Source organism: Zonotrichia albicollis, chromosome 3, assembly GCF_047830755.1.
Source record: "Zonotrichia albicollis isolate bZonAlb1 chromosome 3, bZonAlb1.hap1, whole genome shotgun sequence".
NCBI classification, from domain to species: domain Eukaryota; kingdom Metazoa; phylum Chordata; class Aves; order Passeriformes; family Passerellidae; genus Zonotrichia; species Zonotrichia albicollis.
The window spans coordinates 56,464,124-56,487,701 of NC_133821.1; the positions used below are offsets into that span (position 1 = coordinate 56,464,124).

General features: G+C 35.0%; 1 protein-coding gene across 16 annotated transcripts in view; it reads left to right on the forward strand.

The window, feature by feature from the left end:
- Positions 1-23,578, forward strand: part of RYR2 (ryanodine receptor 2) — a 384,087-nt gene that overhangs the window by 217,875 nt on the left and 142,634 nt on the right. For all 16 annotated transcript variants that reach the window (XM_074537533.1, XM_074537522.1, XM_074537518.1 and 13 more), the window contains 5 exons: positions 4,004-4,107; positions 8,210-8,293; positions 11,321-11,480; positions 21,409-21,556; positions 23,109-23,317. In XM_074537533.1, coding sequence (XP_074393634.1) covers positions 4,004-4,107; positions 8,210-8,293; positions 11,321-11,480; positions 21,409-21,556; positions 23,109-23,317 — 705 coding nt within the window. The remainder of the gene's footprint in view (positions 1-4,003; positions 4,108-8,209; positions 8,294-11,320; positions 11,481-21,408; positions 21,557-23,108; positions 23,318-23,578) is intronic.

Here is a 23,578-nt window from a genome sequence, read left to right on the forward strand (position 1 = left end):
CGACAATTTGGTGCTGAAATTTGTGCTCTAACTGTCAGCACAGAAAGCACATAGTGAATTTTTCACCTCCTATTTGTTCTTGGAGTAAGATGTTCAACTGACTGATGGAATAAGCCAATGAAAAGAGTTATTCCTGGTTCTCTTTACATGTGCTGACATCTCTTTCAAAATTCCAAATAAGTATTGCCTATAGAAAATTCCATTAAATCTGATTTTTGCTTTCCTTTTCTCCACTTCTTCAGTCTCATGTCTGTATTAGGTGCTGTACATACCTATTTTCATATCTCTTTCCTACTTTTCATGGAGTATGAAAAAAAATTTCTTTCAACATTTCATCAGTAAAAAATTATCATGTTATTATGCTAACTATTTGTTTCCCAAATGCTGCTTTATGAAGAAATTGCTGTGAAGAGTATATAGAAACATGCTGTATGTACTAAATATAAGTGTCAAAACACGTATGTATTCTATTTTTGTTACTAAAAAGCTTTTGGGCTTCTGAGGAGTTCACGTTACAGATTTAATATAACTGGGCATAGGTATTTATTTGGTTTAGCATGCAGCAGTACTTAAAAATATATGATTACCAGAGAAGATCTCTAGATTTTGTTGTAGTTAATTTCCCCACCAAACCAAACGCAAAACCTCAGTTAAATTATTGTGTCGAAACATTTTAATTGTGGTGTAATCATGCCAGCTGTGCAGCAATCTGCAGGAACTCTTAGTGTACCATTACATATTGAGAGTCTGATTGTACAGTTGAACACTATTTAAACCATATATGATAAGTACCAAGTGATAAAGTTAGTTATGTTCAAAATGAAAATAAGTGTTGAATATTTTAAACTATCTTGCTTTAATGCATTGTGGTAGGATGCACTCTCTTTGGGATCCTGATAGAAGATATGCTGATAATTTTCTGGAGGTTTATTTCTTAATCATACTGGTTCCTCATAAATGATTTATCAGTTTCATAGAATACCCAGAGTTGGAAAGGATCCACAACGATCATCAAGTCCAGCTCCTGACCCTGCACAGCACCATTACCCAGAGTCCCACCCTGTGTCCAAGAGTGTTGTCGAAACACTTGGTCAGGCTTGGCGCTGTGACCACTACACTGAGGAGCCTGTCCCAGTGCCCAATGACCCTCTGTGAAGAACCTTTTTCTAATATCCCACCTAAACCTCCGCTGACACAACTTCAGGCCATTCCTATGGGTCCTGTCACTGACACTACAGAGAAGATATCAGTGCCTGCCCCCTGCTTCCCCTCCTGAGGAAGCTGTTACTACAATGAAATCTCCCCTCAGTCTCCTCCAGGCTGAACAGACCAAGTGACCTCAGCTGCTCCTCAAATGCCTTCCCCTCAAGGCCCTTCAATATCTTCTGTATCCAATACCTTCAATATCAATTGCCCTCTTTTGGACACCATCTAACAGTATCATGACTTTCTGTGGGTTGTGGCACCCAGAACTGACTGTGGCGCTCGAGGTGAGACCACCTCAGTGCAGAGCAGAGGGGACAATCCCCTCCCTTGCCGGGCTGGTGATGCTGTGCCTGATGCCCCACAGGTCAGGGTTGGCCCTCCTGCCTGCCAGGGCGCTGATTCATCTCCAGCTGATTCATCTGCAGCTTTCTGTCAACCAGGACTCCTAGGTCCCTTTCCCTGGCACTGCTTTCCAGTGTCTCGTTCCCTGGTCTGTCCATACATCCAGGGTTGCCCCACCCCAGGTGTAGAATCTGGCACTTTCTCTTGTTGAATTTCATGGGGTTGGTGATTTCCCAGGCCTGTAATTTGTCCAGGTCTCTCTGCAAGGCCTCCCTACTCTCCAAGGTGTCAACAGCTCCTCCCAGTTTTGTATTGACTGCATTTAAGCCACTGTTGCCAATTCTAGTTATCTGAATTCATGCACTGCAGTTACTAAGTAGTGGGGGAAGGCATGGCACAGAAATTAGCTTGGTCAGATGCGCACAAGTCCTCTAATATTAGATTTTGTCTTTTTACTTCAGAGCAAGATGCACTGTATGTAGTAGCTAGTGGTGTTTTTTCACCGTCTAAAAGTTTAAAGGCTAATAGACAGACTTTTAAAATGATCCTCCAGATTGTAAAAAATTTCTGCTGTAGCCTTTTATATTTCTTCTACATGTCTGCATCATCAGATCTGTATGCTGTATCACCAAACTCATACCCACTATTGCATGTGCTATTACTACTGCATTCTATGCATGTAACAAAGTAAAATAGCAAGTTAATGTAGAAAAATAATTTAACTCTGAATATGTGTGCTATTGAAATAATCAGATGCATCTGTATATCTTTGTTTCTGTTCAATGTCACTGCACATTTAAAACCAGCCACAAAAATTATGAATTGATGGATGAGTTCTGCCACTAATGTAATTTGTTTTCAAGGCAGTAGATTTTTATTTTATTCTCATAAAAAATACCCCAGGAAACTGCAAGGTAACCCACAAAATATGATAGAATTATTATACATTTTAGTTGTAGGACAGAAATAGTGTCACTAGGGGAAATAAAATAATTTGGATTTCTGAGAAAAATACCTGATATCCAAGACTTAAATTAGCTGTACACAGATCTAAACTCAGAGACTATACTCAAATTTTTAATATACAGATTACCAAAGATCTTAGGAATCCGTAAATAAACACTTTCACTGCTAGCAAAAGACATTTCTCATTTTACCGTCTATTAAATTTTTTAAGTGTTTGGCAGTTGAATTGCCTGTGTTGTCTGTTCAAAGAACATTAATCCTATCAAATCAAGATAAATACCCCCTGGAGACTGTAAAGATTTTTCAGTCCAAAACATAAATAAATGACTGCTGTTCAATTTGAAAATTATGTGCTTGAATCAAAATGCAAAAACTACATTACTCAGCAATGTTATGGAGAAATGTGATTTTTTTCATGACGTTAAATAAACTAGATTAAGTAATAGTGTAAATATAAATTTTGAAAAATTATAACAATTAGGCTTTTTAACTTCAACTGTTAGCATTCAGTTTTCCAGCAGAATTATCTGATTGATCAAAAACCAATAGTTATTTTTCAATAACTTCCACTTTGAACCATTAAAGGTCAGTATAAATGGTGAACTTGTGGGCCTTAAAAGATTGACACTAAGATGTTACTGAGCAGATGTTAACAATTGCATTGGGGTCTTTTAGTTAATATTTTCAAACTAATGTGTTTTATCAAGCCTTTGTAGATGTTGTTGGCTAAACTCTAGCTATGATTCTAAGCAGATGAGCTAGAGGGTGCTTGGTTATCACAGTCTCCGAGGCTGCCTTTCTAAGTTATGCCTAGTGTTAGATTAAACCTTCGTAAAATAGAGGAGGTTAAAAATGTTTCTTATCATATTTTCATGTTTATAAAATGTAGGATTTTGTAAATTATAGTCTGTATGTCTCTCCTATCACTACACTAAAGGTAAATTCATGTTACACTCATATGTGACTTCCTAACAGTCATATGCTGCTTCTATGTACTAGAAATAACTTAGAAACAAACATTTTCAGAAGTAAGATGTGGGGAAGTTTTCTTTTACATTGTTATTTTCATTGGGTAAGGATTTCAGTACTATCTGTATCAACATATTTATACAAACTGGATGTAGAATTTTTGAAACATGGGGTTGAAGATGAGATGGTACTTTATGGCTGTATGTTAAAACAATATAGATTGCACTGTTCTTGAACTTTGCATATTTCTTATGAACATCTGTATAATAGCGTGCACAAATTTGCATTGATTCCACTTGAGATATGCAAATCTGAAGTTTATTTGCAAATGCAAATTGTGCCTTGCTGAATACTGATCATGCTCTGAGAATACAGAATACTTTCTGTTTTGAGGTGTCATCCAGTTTGAGTACTTCTAACAGGATCAGCTTTAAGTACCTTGTAGATTGGACTGGTTTTAAATTTCTTTTAGTTTTTGTGGCATGTTGAGGCATGTTATTTTTTTCTTCTTTTTTCTCAGGTTAGAGACGACAACAAAAGACAACACCCATGCTTAGTGGAGTTTTCCAAATTGCCGGAGCAGGAAAGAAATTATAACTTGCAAATGTCACTTGAAACACTGAAGTAAGTTTCTAGAACTTTTGAAATTTATAGTTAGAGTTTCTAGAACTATAATTTGACGTGCGAATTAAAATTTGATGTGTAGGAGAGGGTAATAATATGCAAATGAGGGAGTGAGATACATTAATGAATTATGTATTTGGCACTGAAAAGGACTTTGATAGTCTTTTTAGAATTGTTGATGTAATGCTGATTGTGAAATGAAAATTCAAAGAGTTTTCATCTAGGATGAAATAGATTCAAGGTTTGAAAAAAAAATCTTTGCTTCTTTGATTTTATTCAATTTAGTTTAATTCTTTCAATTTTCTTTATTGATAAAACACACTTTGGCACTCAATAGATATTTAAATTAAGAACTTTGCTTCAGGACCCCTTGCTACTATTTCTGTGTCAGTGTGCATTTTGCCACAGAACAAACAGCAGCAGGCATTCCCTCCTTTTGTGGATGAGTGGTTAGATGTGTGAATGTCATAGTTCTCCAGTTGGAATGCTAGCAAATTTCAATGGGACATTAAAGGGTTTGTTGAAGTAATATAGTTTAGTGGTTTACAAGGCTACAATTCCTCGCCTCAGCTTTTTCAGTAAAGGAGGTGTGAGTTCTTACTTTGCTGTAAATTAATTGAAAAAATCTATTAGTGTAGGTAATTTCTCCCATATGTAGGATTGCATGTAGCCAACGTGTATTTGAGAAATATTTCTCAAACTGATAAATACTTGATGGTAGATGTGGTTGTCCAATCAGCCATACTTCTAATCTATTCTTTCTTTTTTTTTCCTGTTAGAATGTGGTTGCTTTTTACTATTCAGAGAGATTACAAAGGATGAATGTCCGCATGTGATTTTACTTTTCTGTGAAGATTGGCCTATATTAATATCCTTGCCATGTAAACTGATAGTGCAATATACTGTCCTAAGAAAAGGCCTTTATATCCTCATAGTGGAAAGCTATGTAGAACACCTCTTCTAGAACTTCTTGCAAATTTATTTTCAGACCAGCTTCTCTGCACTATTTACTGATCTACCATTCCCACAGTAAATAAATTACTCAGTGTGAAACTGAGTACTTAGGGTTGTATTTATGACCCTAAGTGCTAAACAGTTTCTGGAGGGATAGCTTGCCATTATTTAGAGGTAAAGCATTCAGAGAGAAATTGAACTGGAAGCAAGAAAATAAGTTCAAATTTTCTACGGGTAGATATTAGAATTAAAAGCAAAGTTTTTGAGCATTTCTCATCAGCAGAGCAATGTGCTAAGGATTCAGAATAGATTATTCCTTTTTATGAAACTACAAAAGATGATGTCATTAGCTTCCACTATGGTTAGATATTTTCCTAGAATACTCTATGTAATACGGCTCAAACAGCAGAAAAATCATGCCCTCATAATTAAAGGCACACTGCTGATGTTCCACTAAGTATTGAACAAATTTAATGAGTCTGTAGATGATTATTGGTTCAGTATCCAGTGCTTTTCTAATCTAACCCTGTAAAAAAGCCCCAAGTTTTTGTTTTATAAGCATACGAGTTATGGATTACTCTTTTTAAATTAATTTTATTGCTTACTCGAGAAAGTCTTTCCATTAAATGGATAATATCCAAAATATAAAGCACTCAGTCCTTCAGTGGGTTTTAAAATGTGTATGCTTAGTGAACTAAGTCGTCCTTACCTCTTTGGATTAGTCCTTGTTTTCTGATAAATGAAGTTCTAATTTTGTAGTATTGAGTTGTATTTATCACGTAGACATCTGTTGTGCAGGGATTTAGGACCCTCTTGCTCAGTTTGTTTCTACATGCTTGAAAATGTTGAAAAATCAGTGAACTGATCAGTTCTAGGTGATCCATAGATGATGACTTGAATTGTAACCTGTCTTGACTATTTCTTTACTAGATGTGTCTAATCTACTAGCTGTCAATCTTGATGGGGGGGGGGGGGAGGAAAGAAAATGTTATTTTAAAACTTCTAATAATTTTCATTACAATTTGCATCAAATTGTATACTTGAAATAGTTGCAAAACATGGGGAGAATAATGCTGACTGTAATTTTATTTTCCTTTGTGATTTGTTGGCAGTTTTGCTGCCAAATGAGAGAGTTAGAAACCAAGGAAGATCTAAGTCATATTATCTGATACAACATTTATTTTCCATATACTGGGATCTTTGTTTATTTTAAGTAAGATTGGATACTTTTATGAGCTATAAAAATTACATACTGTAGGAAATGTCAAGATGCAGGAATTAGTTTCCTCTGAAAATGTCATAGGATTAAAATATGCTTGCTCATACTGTTTCTGCACGTGCTTATATATATGTTTTATAGTTTGGTCTTGTATATTTTTCTGGTTGTTCTTGCTTATTTTTTTGTGACTGACTTTCCCATTTCTGTGTGTTTACTCAGTCTTGTCTGATAATTACATCCACCATTGTGATGATGAGAGCTACATTCAGCCACTTTTCATTTTCTTGCTTAGGTTTGAAGAGCTTTAATGGTTTTTCAGATTCTGCTAGTACAGTCTGTCATTTTATCCTCCTGTGGCAGTCTTATTTGAATTTGTTTTGTTTGGGTAGAGATAATTCCTGGCTTACATTACAGGAAAATTAGGGTTCCCAGAGGTTAGTTCCTCTGTACTGCATTTCACTATTAGATATGTTCTCCTACTTATGCTGGTGATAGCTTTATAGGAATCATGTACTATTTATGCCAGTTGAAATCTAGCTGCATGAAGTATTCATAGCAGATAGTGTGTTCTGCAGGAAGGGGCCACTGGATATTTCCTCATTTCTGGCTTAACTGTCTAGTTTTAAATCAGGGTTCACAGTCCATAGGAATGGGACTTACTTCATGTAGCTAGAACTAAAAATACGCTGCAAGAATCTCCTTGAAACAGACAATTCATCTGCCAAAAGAAATAACGTTAGAAGAGTATTTATGCTCTTTCCCCCCCAAGTCAGTTCAAGAGCAGTAAATATAGTTGAAGCATACTTCAACAAGAAAATATCATTTGAGCTGGTGGCAAGAACAAATAAAAACCTTGTTTGACACCTTTCTTCCACTTCAGGAAAATTTGGAATGGAGTCCAAGGTATTTACACCTGTGATTTCTTCTGTAATCAGTTTCTTTCAAAAATATGGTTATCACCCTCAGGTTTTGAGAAAATTCTCATCTGACTCCAAAGTCAAGTCTCTGACTTTTGTCTAGGATTTCTATTAATTTCAATGTCAATATTTTATCAATGCACCTAGACTTAAAAAGACTATAAGCCAACATTGACTATAGATACAGGAACAAATAATTAATAATTTACTGAACAAATCCTGGAGACAAATGAGATTTTAAAATTTATGCTCATAAGTCAGTGTGACTATAAGGAAAGCAAGAAGTCTGAAGTAATCAGAAACCAAATTAGTACTGTTGACCCTGTTTTAAGTTTATATAAATAGTGTTTGTTTTCTGAAATGACCTGAATTTTGCAGATTTAGGCCACAATGGGCTAGTTCAGTGGCTCTGTAGTATAAGCATCATGGTAGGTACAAGACACACTGTCTAGACTGAATAAGTTGGCATTTTTGGCCTAATGCTTATCATGCATTCTGCTGTAAATTCTGTCTTCAGAAGTGTGTTGTCCTAAAATACCCAGATCCGACTGAAACCTCTAAATAATGGCTTCTTCAGAATGAAGACATATTATAAGGATAAGTGATATTTATGCCTTTTTTATTTTTATGGCTGTGATATAAGTAATAAAACATAAAGATGTGGGTATGAAGCAGTATGAGTATGTAAGCACTATGAATATAAAGCAGAAATAATATTCAAAGGGCAATCTTCAAAGTGATACCTGATAGATTAAATGTACTATATGATACTACACTTTGAAGTACCTTACTCATATTTTTGGAACATGTTGTGGCATTTTCTTAACACTATCAGAAAGTTTATTACATATACAAAAAGGCTGATCTTGATCTTTCCATATTATACTATAATAATTTCCATAGTTCTCATTTGTTTTATAGTGCCATTTGTAGGCACTATAGTGTGCCTATAAACAGTAGGAGCTCTAAATATCAAATTATCATTAATTATTCTCTGATTTCTGTGTCCTAGAACCCTGCTTGCATTAGGCTGCCATGTTGGAATTGCTGATGAACGTGCTGAAGAAAAAGTGAAAAAAATGAAACTTCCAAAGAAGTAAGTTCAGTGTGTCTTCTTGTTAGGCAGTGTGAATTAAGTGTATTTTATTTTAACAATTCAATGTTTACACTTCTAATTTTATTAGTTCTTGGGCCTGTATGTACATGCATGAATTCTCAGGAATTTTCAGCAATTTTCACATACCATAATTTACAATTTTTCTTCCAGGTGTTTGTCACCTAAACAAATTTGTGTAGACAAATTTTAGGGGTGTTTTTGCCATGTTGTAATGTCTGACGTTCACAGTTATTTATTTCCTTTATGTATTTTGTATATCACAGAGGCTTTGTAAAGAATTTTACGATAAATTTGCCAATGTATTTTACAGTGCTGCAGATATTTAAAGGCGACTCTTTTGAAAGTTCTCAAATGGCCATGACGTATAGAGAACTGGTACAATCACCTGACTTTTTTCCAAGTGGTCTTGAATGTTGGCATCAGCATTAGTAGGACCAGGCTTAGCCTGGTATGGTATAGTGCCCTCCACTACCACAGCTCTGAAACCAGCTCCTATGGCCCAGCCAAGATGTCCTGGCTTCTTAGCACAGGTATATGCACAGAGAGTTTGGGAATAAAGAACTTGGGATCTTGGATACAGTTGAGATAATGGAACTTTAGCTTCCTATGCCTATCTGACAGCCCTACTTCCCAACATACACTTGAGCCCAGGGGATGAAGGAAGATTATATAATATGTAAAAAGTCAGAAAGGTAAATGCCACAGTTTTAGTAGAAGAGAACTTCTGCATGATCTGTTATTCCTGAATTTAAGACAGTGACTTATTTTCCTTGGCTATGACTCAGAGCAATGGTAAGTGCTGCTTGCTGAGTTCCTGCCACCAGTAGCAGCTCATTGCTCTTTGCAGGAATGTGTTGTGTGCAGAAACTGCTGTTCCTCTGGTATTGCATATCTCCATTATTCACTGCAATCCTTCACTGACCCATACCTTTGTGTTACATGCAGTCCCTGAGGCCAGTGTAACAACCTCCAGCACGTTTAACTAAAGCACATCTTCTTTCTTCCTTTTGTGAGCCAAAAGCCTCTGCCTCATTCTGGCAAGATCCCTGCAGGCTTCTAGGTAATACTTTACTACAAGGTAGCTGTAAGAGCCTGGACCATCAATTCTTTGGTATCTACCATACTGCACAGATTTACATACCACTGATATTGCAGTTTCAGAATCCCTGATGTGGTGGCTTTGCCAGAACGAATGTGAATAAAAGCAGGGTATTATTTAAGTTCTCCCGCAAACTGTTCTTAAATTTTGGTATCCCAAAAAAACTGTATATCTCTCAAAGAAGAAAAGATATCTAGGGCCTTCTGTATTTTTGTTCTGAATTTCCTGGGCAGAAGTATATGTGCATTTGCAAGATTGTTCAAGTGAATCAAATTTCCTGCTTTTGAAAAACTGCAGCCAAATCTCAAGTCTGAAGAAATTATACTTTCTAATATAAGAAGTCCAATAATGTTGGGACTTTTTAATGTCATTAACCATCATAACTGTAGGAACCTGAAGTCATACCATACATACAAAGTTAGAATTTTGATACCTCACATATAATGGATTGAAAAAACTAGCAAAAAGGAAAGGAACACATTGTGGCTGTATTCCTAAAAGCTTGTGCAGGGGAGTGTGACTGGAAAGAGCACAGTAATTGCCAACCTGACAAGTGTGCTAATTCCATATGTTTCACTGTTTCTGTACTGTCTTGTTTTACTCATCTCACTAAAGTGACTTCACAGAAACCTGATGAGAGGTAAACTGTGAGGGCAGTGAACTCCTGTGGGGGCTTGCTGTAATAGAAACCTGCAGATTGTGAACTATGTAGAGGGCTGATTTTGGAATGATGTTCTTGAATTGTTTTTTTCTAGCTTAAAATTTTTCTTTTTATTGTGGTAATTTTGAAGGAAGATTCAACCTCTTATTTATAGATGTAATCCCTCTTAAATACCTGGTTGTTTTAAATTATTATTTTCAACAAATAATTTGTTTAACTGTGTTTTAAGATGGTTGTTTCAGAAAAGAATTAATTAAGATTGGTAAAGTATTTGATTACTTTAGGCTATAAATGGGGATAAATACTGTTTAATTTTATGGGTTCTTCTCTTGTCAGTACAAATAAAGAAAATTACGAAATTGTGTAGAAAATAATTGAGCAATTATTTAAGCTAGCCATTCTTTATACACCCCAGGGTGTAGAATTTCAATGAGAGAATGCTGTTTGTTTTCCACAGACTCCTTTTGTTTCAACCAAAATAGCTTTGTATGCTGAAGGAGAAATAGAATCACTTAAGTTGGAAAAGACCTTTAATGCTTTATGTCCTCTATTGAAGGTTTGCTCATAAGTAAAGTAGGAGATTAAAGTAGGAGATTTCTATAATTAATGGGAAGGGAATAACTTTATAAAAGTAGCATTCCTAGGAGTGTTAAAAAAAGTGAGGAAGCTGTCTTTCTCTTCTGAAGTCATGCTTAGATTTAGGCATTTGCTCCTGTGATTTGAAGGAGAGTTAAGGTATGAATTATTATGAAAACATTTTAAGGTGGATTTCAAAACTGGTCTTGAGTAAGCTATTTGACCTGCTCTGTCTCTTAGCATCCCTTTGTGCAACAGGAGGAATATATTTTCTTGTTTTAGTAGGAAGTAGATAGAATTTAATAAGTATTGTGATCTGCTCAGAGGTAGAAATAATATTGTTGATAGAAGCATTTAGATAAACAGCATCTTAATCTACTACTTTGAATATGTGGCATTACTAAAATACTTTAAGAACAATTTTAGTTTAGACCATTTTGCATAGCTTTCATTACCAGCTACTTCATCCCATCATGATGCAATTAGCTTGAAACAGAATCAAATCAAAAACAAATCAGTGATCAAATTTAAATTATTATTCTTTATGTTCAAAGGCAGATATCATACTTACATAGATATGTTGCATAGATGTTATTTCTTTCTTTAGTGGTTTCTCTTACTTTTCAGCAAGAAAAAAAAATTAACTGCAAGTTCTGTTTTCATTCAACAGCTATCAGTTGTTGAGTGGATACAAGCCAGCACCCATGGATCTGAGTTTTATCAAACTGACCCCCTCTCAAGAAGCTATGGTGGATAAATTAGCAGAGAATGCTCACAATGTGTGGGCAAGGGACCGTATAAGGCAAGGCTGGACATATGGCATCCAGCAGGTAAGTGCTAACTTCAGACACTTAAAACAGCACTTATCTATTGAGATATTTCACAGCCAAATGGAAGTAATGGTGACACACAGTCAGGAAAAAACAGCTAGTGAATGCAAGTTTGTCAGCCAAAAAAAAAACCCAACATAATTTAAAGCAATCTTGCTAAATAGCAGTATGAGACTCTTTTACAAGCAATATTAAAAAACTTGGTGGTGTATTCTTGTATGCCATCTAAATCTCAGGGTGAGAAAATTGCATGCAGGAAGCTAACATGCTCCAGTATTTTAGGATATGTAAATATTGACTTTCACTAGGGGAATCATTTAAATGTTTGCAGTTCTGAGAATTGAATAATTTTGTTTATCCAGGAAAATAAGAATGTAAACTTCTAGTAATAACTTGGCTGATATGTTTTATTTTTGGCAGAAGCCTTGAACTGAGAATAGTTAAGTCAGTCTCAAAGTTCCAGTCCTACTTTAGTTGTTCAGCTCGAGTGAATGTGAATATTATTTGGTACTTATCCCAATGTGTTACAAGGGAGGAGAGTAAGAACAAAATATAGTAGATTGCTAAAAGGAAAACTCAGGTTCTTTGGTTTCTTTAAAAACCATAAAACCAGTCAATTGGGTGTACCATGAGCCTAATTTAGCCTAATTTCCAATACATCTCTTTTCCCTTAAGAATTTCTAGTCTTTTTGTGATTGGTTGTGAATTTTATATATAGAAAGGTCTCTTCATTTGTGTTAATAAATGTGTGGTAGCATTCCCGAGTGAAATTTTAGGACAATTTACCCCTGGAGAAAAAAAGAGTTTTCATGGTTTTGTGCTGAGAATAAAAGGTCATTATTTTTGCAAAAATGAAATAGAGCTGTTATGTAGGTACATACCTTTTTTTTCCTTGTTTTTGACAAAAATTTGAGTTTTACATTTCAGTGCCACATATGTCAAATTTTGTTCTTCTACAGGACCAAGATTCATTTTATTTGCAGAACTTTTGTGTAAAATAATAAAATAATCTGGGTTTTTATATATTAAGCACTTCACCTTATCACATACAGGTATGTTTATGTGGCAAAATATGCTGCATATCTGCATTTCAGTATTGTTCATTATAGTATCTTACTATGAAGCTTTTGTGTTACTCTGTAAGCTATTTAGGAAATCTGTGTTCTCTATTTGGGTCTAGACAGAAAGTGAGTCAATTCTTCTGTTTGCAGACTGGAATATATGTATATTTTCTACTAGGAAAACACTGAAGATAATTCAGTGTTTGTGCAACTCCCCTGCTTTCCCCAAGATCAATTTTTTCCCTAATACTGCACCTTTAAGTAAGAGGTGGCCTTTTGAAGTGCTGTTAACATTTCTGATGGAGCGTGAATCATGAGAAGTGTTGGAAGTGATGGTTTTCTGTTGTCAGGTAGGGAGAGGGGATTAATTACTTTTGAACTCAATATTTCAATCCTGTGTTTATGGAGTCAATGCACAATTCATTTCTAGAATAAAAAACTGTATGTTCAAAAGAAATATTTCTGATATATAGAAGAAGGCACTCAAGAATTTGTGCCATGTGTCCCATATATTTTATTCTTGCAGAAGCCAATCATTTTCAATACAGGACCTTGCCAACTGGGAGCTTTGAAACAAATGAAAGTTGGGAAATGGTTACAACTTGGATAGAAACTTGATATAGCCCAAAATTAAATTTAGTTTTGCAACTTGAATTGATTGGTTAAGATAAAGTTAAGAAGTTTCTGGAATCAAATGCATCTCTTAGCTAATTATATTTCTAACTAGCTTTGGGAAAATCTAATCTTATGACTCATATCTAGCGAATAAATTTTCTTAGATCTTGAAGACAATTTAACCTACCCTTTGTATTGGTGTATCTTTGAAAAAACCCACAAATAATTTTGCCATATTTATTGAAGTGAGTTTGCAGTTAAATTGCATGTTTTCTGAATTAGTGAGGTATTAGGTAGGAAAGTTATATATATAAGCCATATATAAATGGTGATGTCAAAGACTTTTCCAGTGTTACTGGTTTGGGAATAATACATAAAAGATGTGTGAGTGGCAATGAAAAAATGTCTCCTTTACATATTCACAATATTTTTATTATAAACTGCCTTTATGTATGTTTGGTGTGCCTGTTGATATAGAAGGTTTTGCATTTGACAAGGTGTGATGTGATAGCCATAAATCATTACTTTTATTGTGGTTCCCAAAAGGCAGTGGAGTTGCTCAAGGCCACAACTTGGGTTTTAAAAAACACCCCAAAACCCCAAAAAACATCCATCAGACAAATCTAGTATGGGATATACCCTAAAAGTAAACACTTCAGAAGAATCGTGAAGTCTGTTTTATGTTCTCTTAGGGAAAGAGACTAAACTCACTGTTGAACCTAAAATGTTGTAGGCCTGTGAGGAGACATTTTTGAGCCTCACCAGGAGAGAGCAGAGGGGAAAAAGGAGAGGACTGATCTACTAGCGGAACATCTCCCTGTATTTTATCTACTGACTCCTAAGATAGTTTCCTGAGGGAAACTCTGGGAACTCTGGCCTTCCCTAGGCTCCCTTCCTAATAAATGTTCTACTTGCTGGATGATGAAGTTTAACATGAAAATTAAATCTCTGCTTACTTATTAAAATTTATAGTCTGGTGTGAGAAAACTCATAGCAGCTAGAGGTTTTGTTTAAAACCCCTTAGCCTTGTAATTACTGAGTGGTACATCAGCCATTTTTCAAGAGTTTTAAAAGATTGACTTCATAGTCTCAAAGATGTGTGTCTAGACAAATAGGATTTACATATCTACATCCATTCTGATGGCCAAGGACAAGTTTTTTGTATAAAAACTTTATTGGAATGGTAACCCCTAGTTAATTTTTCAGATATTTTTTAAGCAGTCGGTGTGTATCAATCTCTGATACACACTCTGATACTCACTCTTTTGACTTCCAGGTTATACTCTGAAAGAGTCTTAGGCAAATGCTTCTGCTCTAAATCTTGACTGGGCTTGGGTATATATGATGAATATTTAACTGTTCTTCCTTATCAAGACAAAGACAGGTATGGGCATGCAGAGAAGGGTCTGCAGAATTTAAAACTAAAAAGCTTAAGTGCCTATGAAACTGATCACATTTGGAGTTGCAAAGACAATTAATTTGGGGGTTTTGCAGTCCTGAGTGCTTATGCTTTAAACATCCAAGAATTTTTTTACTGACTAAAGACGTTTGTGTGCTGAGTTGTGCGCTGTTGTTGAGAATGCAGTGCTGTGGCGCAGTGAGCAGTGCCATAGTTATGCTTTCAGCAGAATATGATTGTAAATGTGGACAAGAGCTCAGAAATATTCATGACCTTCAGGAAGCAGATTTACAAGGTCAACAGTATACTTTACTCCCTAATTCCTAGCAGACAAGTTACCACAGTCTCATGGATAATTAAACAGGTAGATGATGACCTTTTTCAATAATAGTATGTCTTGCAGAAGGTGCTGTGCTTTGGATATTGATGTTGATTTGTTCTTAATTCTGTATCTTTCTCTTTTCAAATATTTCTTTTTCTTCTGGAAAATAGACCAACAGCTGAGTTTCAGGAGTGCTTACAATACACAGATAACAAATACCATTTATTAAAATCCATGAGAAGAGAGCAGAAGGGCAAGGTGCTCCTTTCTGACGGAGTGATACAGTGACGTGATGATGTGCTGTATAATGCTATAAACAGATCTTGCAGAGCTGTAAAATAGTTTCTTAGGGGAAAGAAGCTTACAGAGGCTTTTAAGTAGATGAACTAATCACTGGGAAAAAATTATGGACAGCAATCGTGCTGTGGCTGTAGGATGAATTGAATAATCTAGTAGGTCTGTTCAGTATAAGAGCCTCATCATTTTGGGATTATATAAAATGAAAAAATTAAAGGGATACTCTCAAATAGTTAAAGTATAAACTATTTCATTCTTTAAAAACTGTTGAGGAAAATGCTTTCCAATTTCCAGATTTTTTTCCTCTTTCTAAATCCATTACTGCTTGTCAGGCTTTTTTCTTGACAAGATATAACAAATTACATTTTTTGCATGACTATATACAGTATTTTTGTTCTGCTACTGCAGAGCCAGCCAGGAGAGGAAGCACAAGTTACCTAACAAATCTTGTTCCCAGAACTCTCCTGACAGCTGTGATGACACTGATCCCAAACAAGTATTTTTTGGTAGCACGGACTTACAGTTGCTTGTTGCTCCATGAAGGGAGAAAGTAGGAGCGAAACAGGTAGGAAAACCATGTATTTCTGTTTAAACACATTCAGTAGCAAGAGTAAGTGGAAATACAGGCAGAAAAAGCAGTATGAAAATACTTGACAGTGTCCCTTTAAGGGAGAACATGATTACCTGCAAGTTGGTAGTCTTGGAACTGGGGAAATGGTAAATGTACAAGGACAGATACAGGAGTTAGATCCAGGCAAAAAAGCAATATAGGCTTGCTGTAAGTGAATTGAAATAATCCCATTTGTGCTATGAGAGAAGGCTTTTGTTTTTTACCTTTATGGATTTTGATATTAAGTCCTGTTGTAACTCCATGAGTTTTTTCATTTGGTTATTTTTACGGAATTTTTCATAACAAGATAATGGAAAACAATCTAATGGAAAATATTCAGAACTCATATAAGTTTATCCATGAACTTAGGGTATATTTTGGCATATCCATGAACTTAGTGTATTTTTTGGCATTCATAAAACTGTGATTTTATGCATACAGGAGAATCCCAACATCCATATGAGTAAGGGAAAGACAAAAAAGAAAAGAGTCAAGCTTAGAGATCAGAAAGCAAATGACAATAATTTAAAGTACATTGCCTGCCTCATCCCTTTTCCTGAATACATGACACCTAGGTCTCCCCACTGATTGTAAAGGTCACAGGCAAAGATTCCTCCACATTTTGCTTATATACATTGCTACATATCCTGATAGGTTAATCAAAGGGTATCTTGCTTTTTCTTCATATTGCATTGTGGTCTGGTTATAAAAGCTAACAATCAGAAATACCATTTATACTGAAAAAAGAAAAAGGATTAAAAATCTTACAGCTTTAACAATTGTTTATAAATATTGGCAACTTAAAATTTTCCTTCTGCTCTGTCAAAAACATCTTAAAAAAGATGCTCTGAAGTTCCTGTCCTAGAATAGTCAGTTGGTATTGCTAAACAATTATATGAAATCTTCTCTTTGGCCCAAAAATGCAAGACATTTTGGTCTTTTAAAGTCAAGATCTTATTTTTTCAGATGTATGGAAAGTATATGGCATCATTAATTAAGATCAGGTGTTGGTCCTCTCAGGTCCTCTCAGGCTGCCTAAGGCTGCAATGCAGAACAGGCATTGTTTTGGAAAGTCAGACTGGGTGAAATATGCATGTGTGGGAAAAATCAAGTTGTTGCTTATTTTTTCATTATATATATATAAAGCCAGCATCTTGTCCTTGTAAAAGCCACTTATGTTACCTCACTTTGACATTTTACATGATTTATACTGATATATTAGTTCCTTCCATTTATAGTCAGGGCACATTCTGCCAAGCATTCCATATGGCTACGGTCCTCAGTGAAGAAACTGTGCATGTATTACTAAGGATACACATACTACCGAGGTTAGAACTCAGCTGCTACTTGTATTCCAGGTGAGGAATACAACCTCTTCTTTGTTTAGGTGCATTTGGATTATTAACATTGCTAAGAATATGGCTTTGTTGTGCTTCTGGTTCTAATGCTCTGGACCTTGAAAATTGCTTTTTTAGTAAATACCAATTTAGAATTTTATTTTTCCTTTTTTATAATTTTTTATTTTCATGATTTCTGGTTAAGCATGAGCTGCTAAGATAGGTGTGGAAAAGCTAGCCCTCTGGCTAGCAAGGCATGAAAGGTATGTGCCAGACCCTGCTGGCAGTGCCCGTGCTGCACACGCACATGGTGGCTCACTGGTTTTCTGGCAGCACTGCTGGCAAACCTGCCCTGTAGCATTTGTTGTGGCAATTGCCCAAAAATCTTTGTGATAGTGAGAGGTGTGGATATTTGGTGTCAGTAGAGATCTGACAGCAAGCAGAATCAATTCACAGCTGTGGAATGAGGGTTTGCTAATGGTGCAAAGGGAACTGAGAAAACAGCAGCACATCTGTCTCACTGGACATCTGCTGAAATACATTTGTTATGTGCTTGTAGTTTAACAGCCTTGCTTATGAGAACAAAATCATTTCAGTACCACAAAGAATATGTATCTGTACAGCACTTATACTTTAAATCACAAAATATGGGTTCCTAAGAAATTATCATATTTTTTCTTCATTCATACTACTATGGTTTAACTTTTCAGTCTTTTTCTATCTTCCTTTCAGTTTAGCACTTATCTACACATGTTTCTGGTGACTTTTTGTTCCCTTTAGTCTAGTGGTCTCTGCTGTTCTTGAACTTCTTAGAGATTTGGGAAGGTCCAGGTGTGCACAGTTTTGCAATACATTATTTATAGCTCTGAAAACTACATTATTATTTTCAAATGTCTTTAAGAAGTTTATATGATGCTTTGTTTTTTTGCTACTGAATTAGCGCTGAAGCACACAAATGAATTACACACACTCTTAATAGGTTCTTTATAGCTGTTTTAGAATTTGACTATGGTTTTGTTGTTTCGTTCTTACATGAGATCTGTCTGTGCAAGTTCCAGGACCAGTTGTAGGTTCAGTGCCTCAAGATCAGTTACCAGTTACAGACACGTCACAGACTCATTGAACAAAAGAATGCACTTTACATCTGACACGTGTTTCCTTGGAGTTACTTTGCAGCAGTGTTCCTTCTCTGTCACAGAAATTTTAAGAGGCTTGTTGATGTTTTTGGTGTGTATGTTCAGGTATTTTTTCTGTAGTTCTTTTCCTTTTAAGAGCTACATGTAGTTTAAAAAATTCATGCAGTTAAATTGGCCCATTTTTGACCAATTATTGCCTAATTGACATCCTTATATACCCTACGAAAAAGTGTATGAGTGCCCATTCAAATAGTTGTTTGTCCGTCATTTGCTATGTATATCAGAATCTGTCATGTACACTGTGAAAAGTAATACTGACTTTTCATGGTCAGTGCTATATCAGTGACATTTAACATTATTACCTCCATCCAGGACACAATCTGCCAGACATCCCAACTTTTTATGGTTGCAATGTTTTCCTAAGTAAAGTAAATTAAATTCTAAATTATTGATGGATATTTGTCACATGAAATGAAGACAAAGCTGTGTAATAAAATCCGTAGGCTTTTTTCCCCTTTTTTTTCTGTGATATGATAGGTTCTGCTTTCAAAACAAAAGAATTATATAAATATCATGTATGCTACCCAGCTAAAACCATTAATCTATTAACAAGTAGTTGCCAGATAAGCACTGTACCAAATAGTCTTCTGATGAATCATTACTGTCAAATCTGGAAAATTCTGGCCAAAAAACCTTTAAAAATTTAGGTTGAATGTTAAAACTTATTTTAACAGTCTACAATAACATCTTTGTATTGAGTAGGAGGAATTCAGTCTCCATACTGCTTGGAAATGTACTCAGTAAAAATTACCACTCTTAGCTAATCAGTTTTCTTGTTGACTTGATTGCGAATGTGCAAAGCTCAATCACTGCACAGGATCATTCTCTACACTTGCACCAGAGAGGTACAGAAGGTCATTAGCACTAAAACTTATGATGAGTATAACAATAAGAGTGGTTAATTCAGAAATTATTAACACATTCAAAATTTAAATAGATGTGTAATAAGAAAATAAAAAAAGAACCAAGTTGTTAAAAGAAAAATCTTTTCTCACATTCAAATTTAAAGATGTAGCCACAATCTTGAATAGGTGAAAAAGGTCACAATCTTGCTAGAAAAAAGGTCACAATGTTATTCAATTAGATCCAAGGAAAAAAATCTGTAAAATCACTTTGGTATAATACATTAAATTTCTGTATTCCTTTTTTTTCTCTCCTTGCTCTCATTTTGTGCTTAGCCATTTTAAAAGCACTTATACTATATTTCATTTTTATATGGTATCATTTTATATGGTATTTCATTTTATTTGGTATCAGCTGATTGCCTTTATGTTAATTTGTGTTAATGGTCGTTATGGCAACTACAAATGCATTAGTCTAACACTATATCATATATAAGAAGTTACATATTTATTGTTCCAAACTTTCATATTTTTAAAAACAGTATTTCACAATGTTTTTTGGATGTAGAATGCTTAATAGGAAATTATTTCTCTTTTTGTGTCCTTTCAATCACAAATAATCAAACTCAATAGTATTGCATCACCTCAGATGATCTGAGGTTAACTCAGATGTTAATGTGAATACTCTTATATAAAAAAATAATTTCTCATAACATTTACTTCAGCATTTGCTTGAAGGACACAGCCCTTTTTCACATCTACCAAATTAAACATTGGATAAAGTAGGATGTCAGCTTAAGAATTTGGAACAAATATGAAAAGTGGATCCCTCAAATGGTATTAGTGTTGGCCCTGCCACTGTCCTTTCCACAAAATATAATTAGAGCTGATATGGTTTTGTAATTTGTGTCACCAGCAATGTGTTACCTTTATCTTTCTGTTAGCACATTTACCATGCAGGTAATATTTCTTCTCCTAGAGGCATAACTTGTAGGACCAGATTTCATCAAGCATTGGTTTATAATTGACCTTTCAATATCTGCTCATTATGACAAGGCAAGAGGCAGATAGTCTCGCATCTAAGCATTTAAAGAGTAGCAAAAGATACCTGCAAGATTTTTTTCAGAATGGATGTTCCAGTTCTTCTCTTCTTGAAAAGATTGAATTGAAACCACATATGTTCCTAAAATGAGAACTGTAATGCTGTTAAAGAAGTAAGGTGCTTTCACTGTAGACACTGTCTTCTAAAATAATAGGCATTGGTTTTGGACTTCGTAATAAATCTAACCAATAATAAAAGCCTCTCAACAGCAGCCATTTTTTATATGCTATGTCCAGTCTGTAATTTTTTAATCAATATAGATATTAGGAAAAACACGGAGAGTTCTTTGCATGGTTTCTCTCATTGCCAACAAATTCTGACAGGATGTGAGAAGAAAATGTAGAGAAGAAAACAATTCTGTTAGTCACTAAAAATTAGATTAGCCACTTAACTAATCCAGTTAAACACTGCTTTCAAATAAGATCATTTTGGAGTAGCGGAAAACCTAATCAATGTTTTCTAATAAACCTAAAATTCAAAGATTAAACCTTACCAATATTTTCATTTCAGCTGAAGAGTAGTTAGTGCAATTATCTATTGCAAAAACTCTACATGTGGAACACACAAATCATATTCTTGCAAACCCCTTTATTTTTGAAAAAATACGTCGTAAATAGTTGTTATAGTAAGGCATGTGTTTATTATCTATTTTGTAATTTATTAATTAGTGTTGCACACCTCCATTATTTTTTATTAGTAGTATTTTGTTCTTTTGTTTTTATCATATTCATTATTTGGGCATTTTGTATATTTATGGTAGTAATGTCAACTTTAGTTAGAAAGAAGTTCCTTGTTATGGTAGCTGCTTCATAAACAACGTATGAAATATAATTCTGTTGAGTTTTCTGTCATTCTCTTTGGCTCTATCCTCGTTTCTGTGGTTTGTATTATTACTTTATTAAGTAAATTTGACAGAATTTGCAGCAGGTGAAATAATACGAGCTTTGTTTATTTGTGTGTCCATTTTTTTTGTGAATTCAGTCTTGTCATTTCTAGACTATTGCAATTTCTCTGATTCCTTGCCCTATTTGAAGTTACATTATTTCAGTTGGTATAACTATAATTTTTATGGTGTTACTGAAGAATAATCTTGTCTGTAAGATAAAGCACAGTTTCTGAAATTGAACTGGTTTTCATACTAATTCAGGATGTGAAAAACCGACGGAATCCCCGCCTGGTTCCATACGCTCTTTTGGATGATCGAACGAAGAAGTCCAACAAAGACAGTCTTCGGGAAGCAGTCCGCACCCTTCTAGGCTATGGTTACAATTTGGAAGCTCCTGATCAAGATCATGGTAATTAATTTTGGCTTTTTTCTCAAAAAAAGGTTAGAATTTTCCACTCTGCTACAGAATTTTTTTCTCCAATGAAACATTTTGAACGGATGTTTCCAAATATAATAGGTGCTTTTCTCCATCTTCTCTTCTCTTAGATCTTAATTTCTTTCTTTCCTTTTTGTTTCCTTTCCTTGTTCCTCAGTGGAATGGACAGTGTTGGTGGGAAAATGCTGTGATCTCACTCTTAAATCTGCCAAGATGGGATCACTCTTTTTTTCCTTAGGATGCAGAGATTGTTGAGCTGGTTCTATGAATGGAGTTAGTAACAAAATGTAAAGGACACTAGTGCAATCCTTGAATCTGAAAGATGTTATCGAGGTTGTTGCAAAATTCCCAGAGGAAAGGAACTGCAGAACAGTATCCCATGAACTGGTCTTTCTCCATTAATTGGTCTTCTACAAAGACTGGAATTGTATTCAGCAAAAGATTTTTTTAGTCATATTGGGGATTTAGATTTTGCAGTTTATGAGCTTGTCAAGTTATGGAGATGAATAAAACATGTCACAAGGATCTTCGTTCATCAGCCAAAATTCATAGTTATTAAGGGATTTAGAGCCCTCTAGTGGTGTTCTGCGTCTCCAGTCAATTTTTACTCAAACATTAATTTTACAAAGTTCTTAAGTATTAGTTTTTGTGCTTTTTATTATTATTATTATCTACTATTTTCCCACAGCAGCTGTATTTTTGGGACTGATTAGACTCCAGAAAGCATTTTCTTACTTAGAATCCAAAAAGAAAACAATTTATCCAGGCACCATGCTTTGTGGTGCTTCATCTGTATAGGTGAGGTACCAAGGTTCTTGAAAAGTATTTTTAAGACATTCATTTCATAGAGTATCAAAGAGAAACTTTACTAATAAAGAATTATGAGGCAGAGAGAGGTGTTGCTTAGAGGAAACTTTATGTACCTCACCTAACTAAGTCAGGCATGGTAGCATGAGAAGTGATGGTTGGAAATGTGGACCTTGATGGGTATGAGAAAATAGAAGAGGAAGGGAGAAGTTCTTAGCATGGCCTAACAAACAGGTGCAAGTAGGTGCAGATGAGTTTGATCTTATAACAAACTCAGGGAGAAGTGGAATTGTGGTGATTAAACTGGAATGCTGACTTTTCAAATGTTGCACAGGCTTTATTTGATACATTAAAAATTGGGGGAAAATATTCATGCATTTGGCCTTTTTTCCCTCTAATCTGAGAAAAAGAATATGAGTGATCCTTGAGTCATATATTTGTAGCTGCATTCAGATTTCTATCTTCTCCTTTCTTTGTCTTTTTTTGTTTCCTGTGTTTTTGATTTTTTTTCCTAATTCCCAGAATGGACAAGGACACTTTCCCCACATGGTTGCTTTGCAGGCACAATCTTCTTCTCATGTCTGTGCTCAAAGGGATTCCTTTACCTTTTGCTTTTGCTTTCAATGTTTCTTGTCAGTAATTGAAAACAGTACTTTCTGCATTGTTTTTTTTTTTTTTTTGTCCCTTTATACTTACTTTTATTTTTTAATTCTTACAGCAACAAGACTGGATGTGTGCAGTGGGATAATGGAAAAGTTCAGGATCTTCCGTACGGAAAAGACCTATGCAGTGAAGACTGGGAAGTGGTACTTTGAGTTTGAGGCCGTTACTGCAGGAGACATGAGAGTTGGCTGGACCAGGCCTGGTTGTCTGCCAGATCAGGAGCTTGGCTCGGATGAAGAAGCTTTTGTTTTTGATGGCTTTAAGGTTTGTATGTGTTTATGTGTAATAACTTATTATTACAGTGGCTGCAAAAATTTTAATTTTTGTGTCTTGTTCCACGTATCATTGCCTCAGTTGCTTTCTCTGCTTTCTTTGGTGTTTCATGACATTATTTCTCTGTCTTTGATGGCCTAGGCAAAATAACTAGAATCAGAAAGATTAATTTGTAAGGTTTAGCATTTTTATAATGTTTTTTCCCAAATTCACATGTTTCTACAGTATATATAAGGAATTGATAACCAAAGT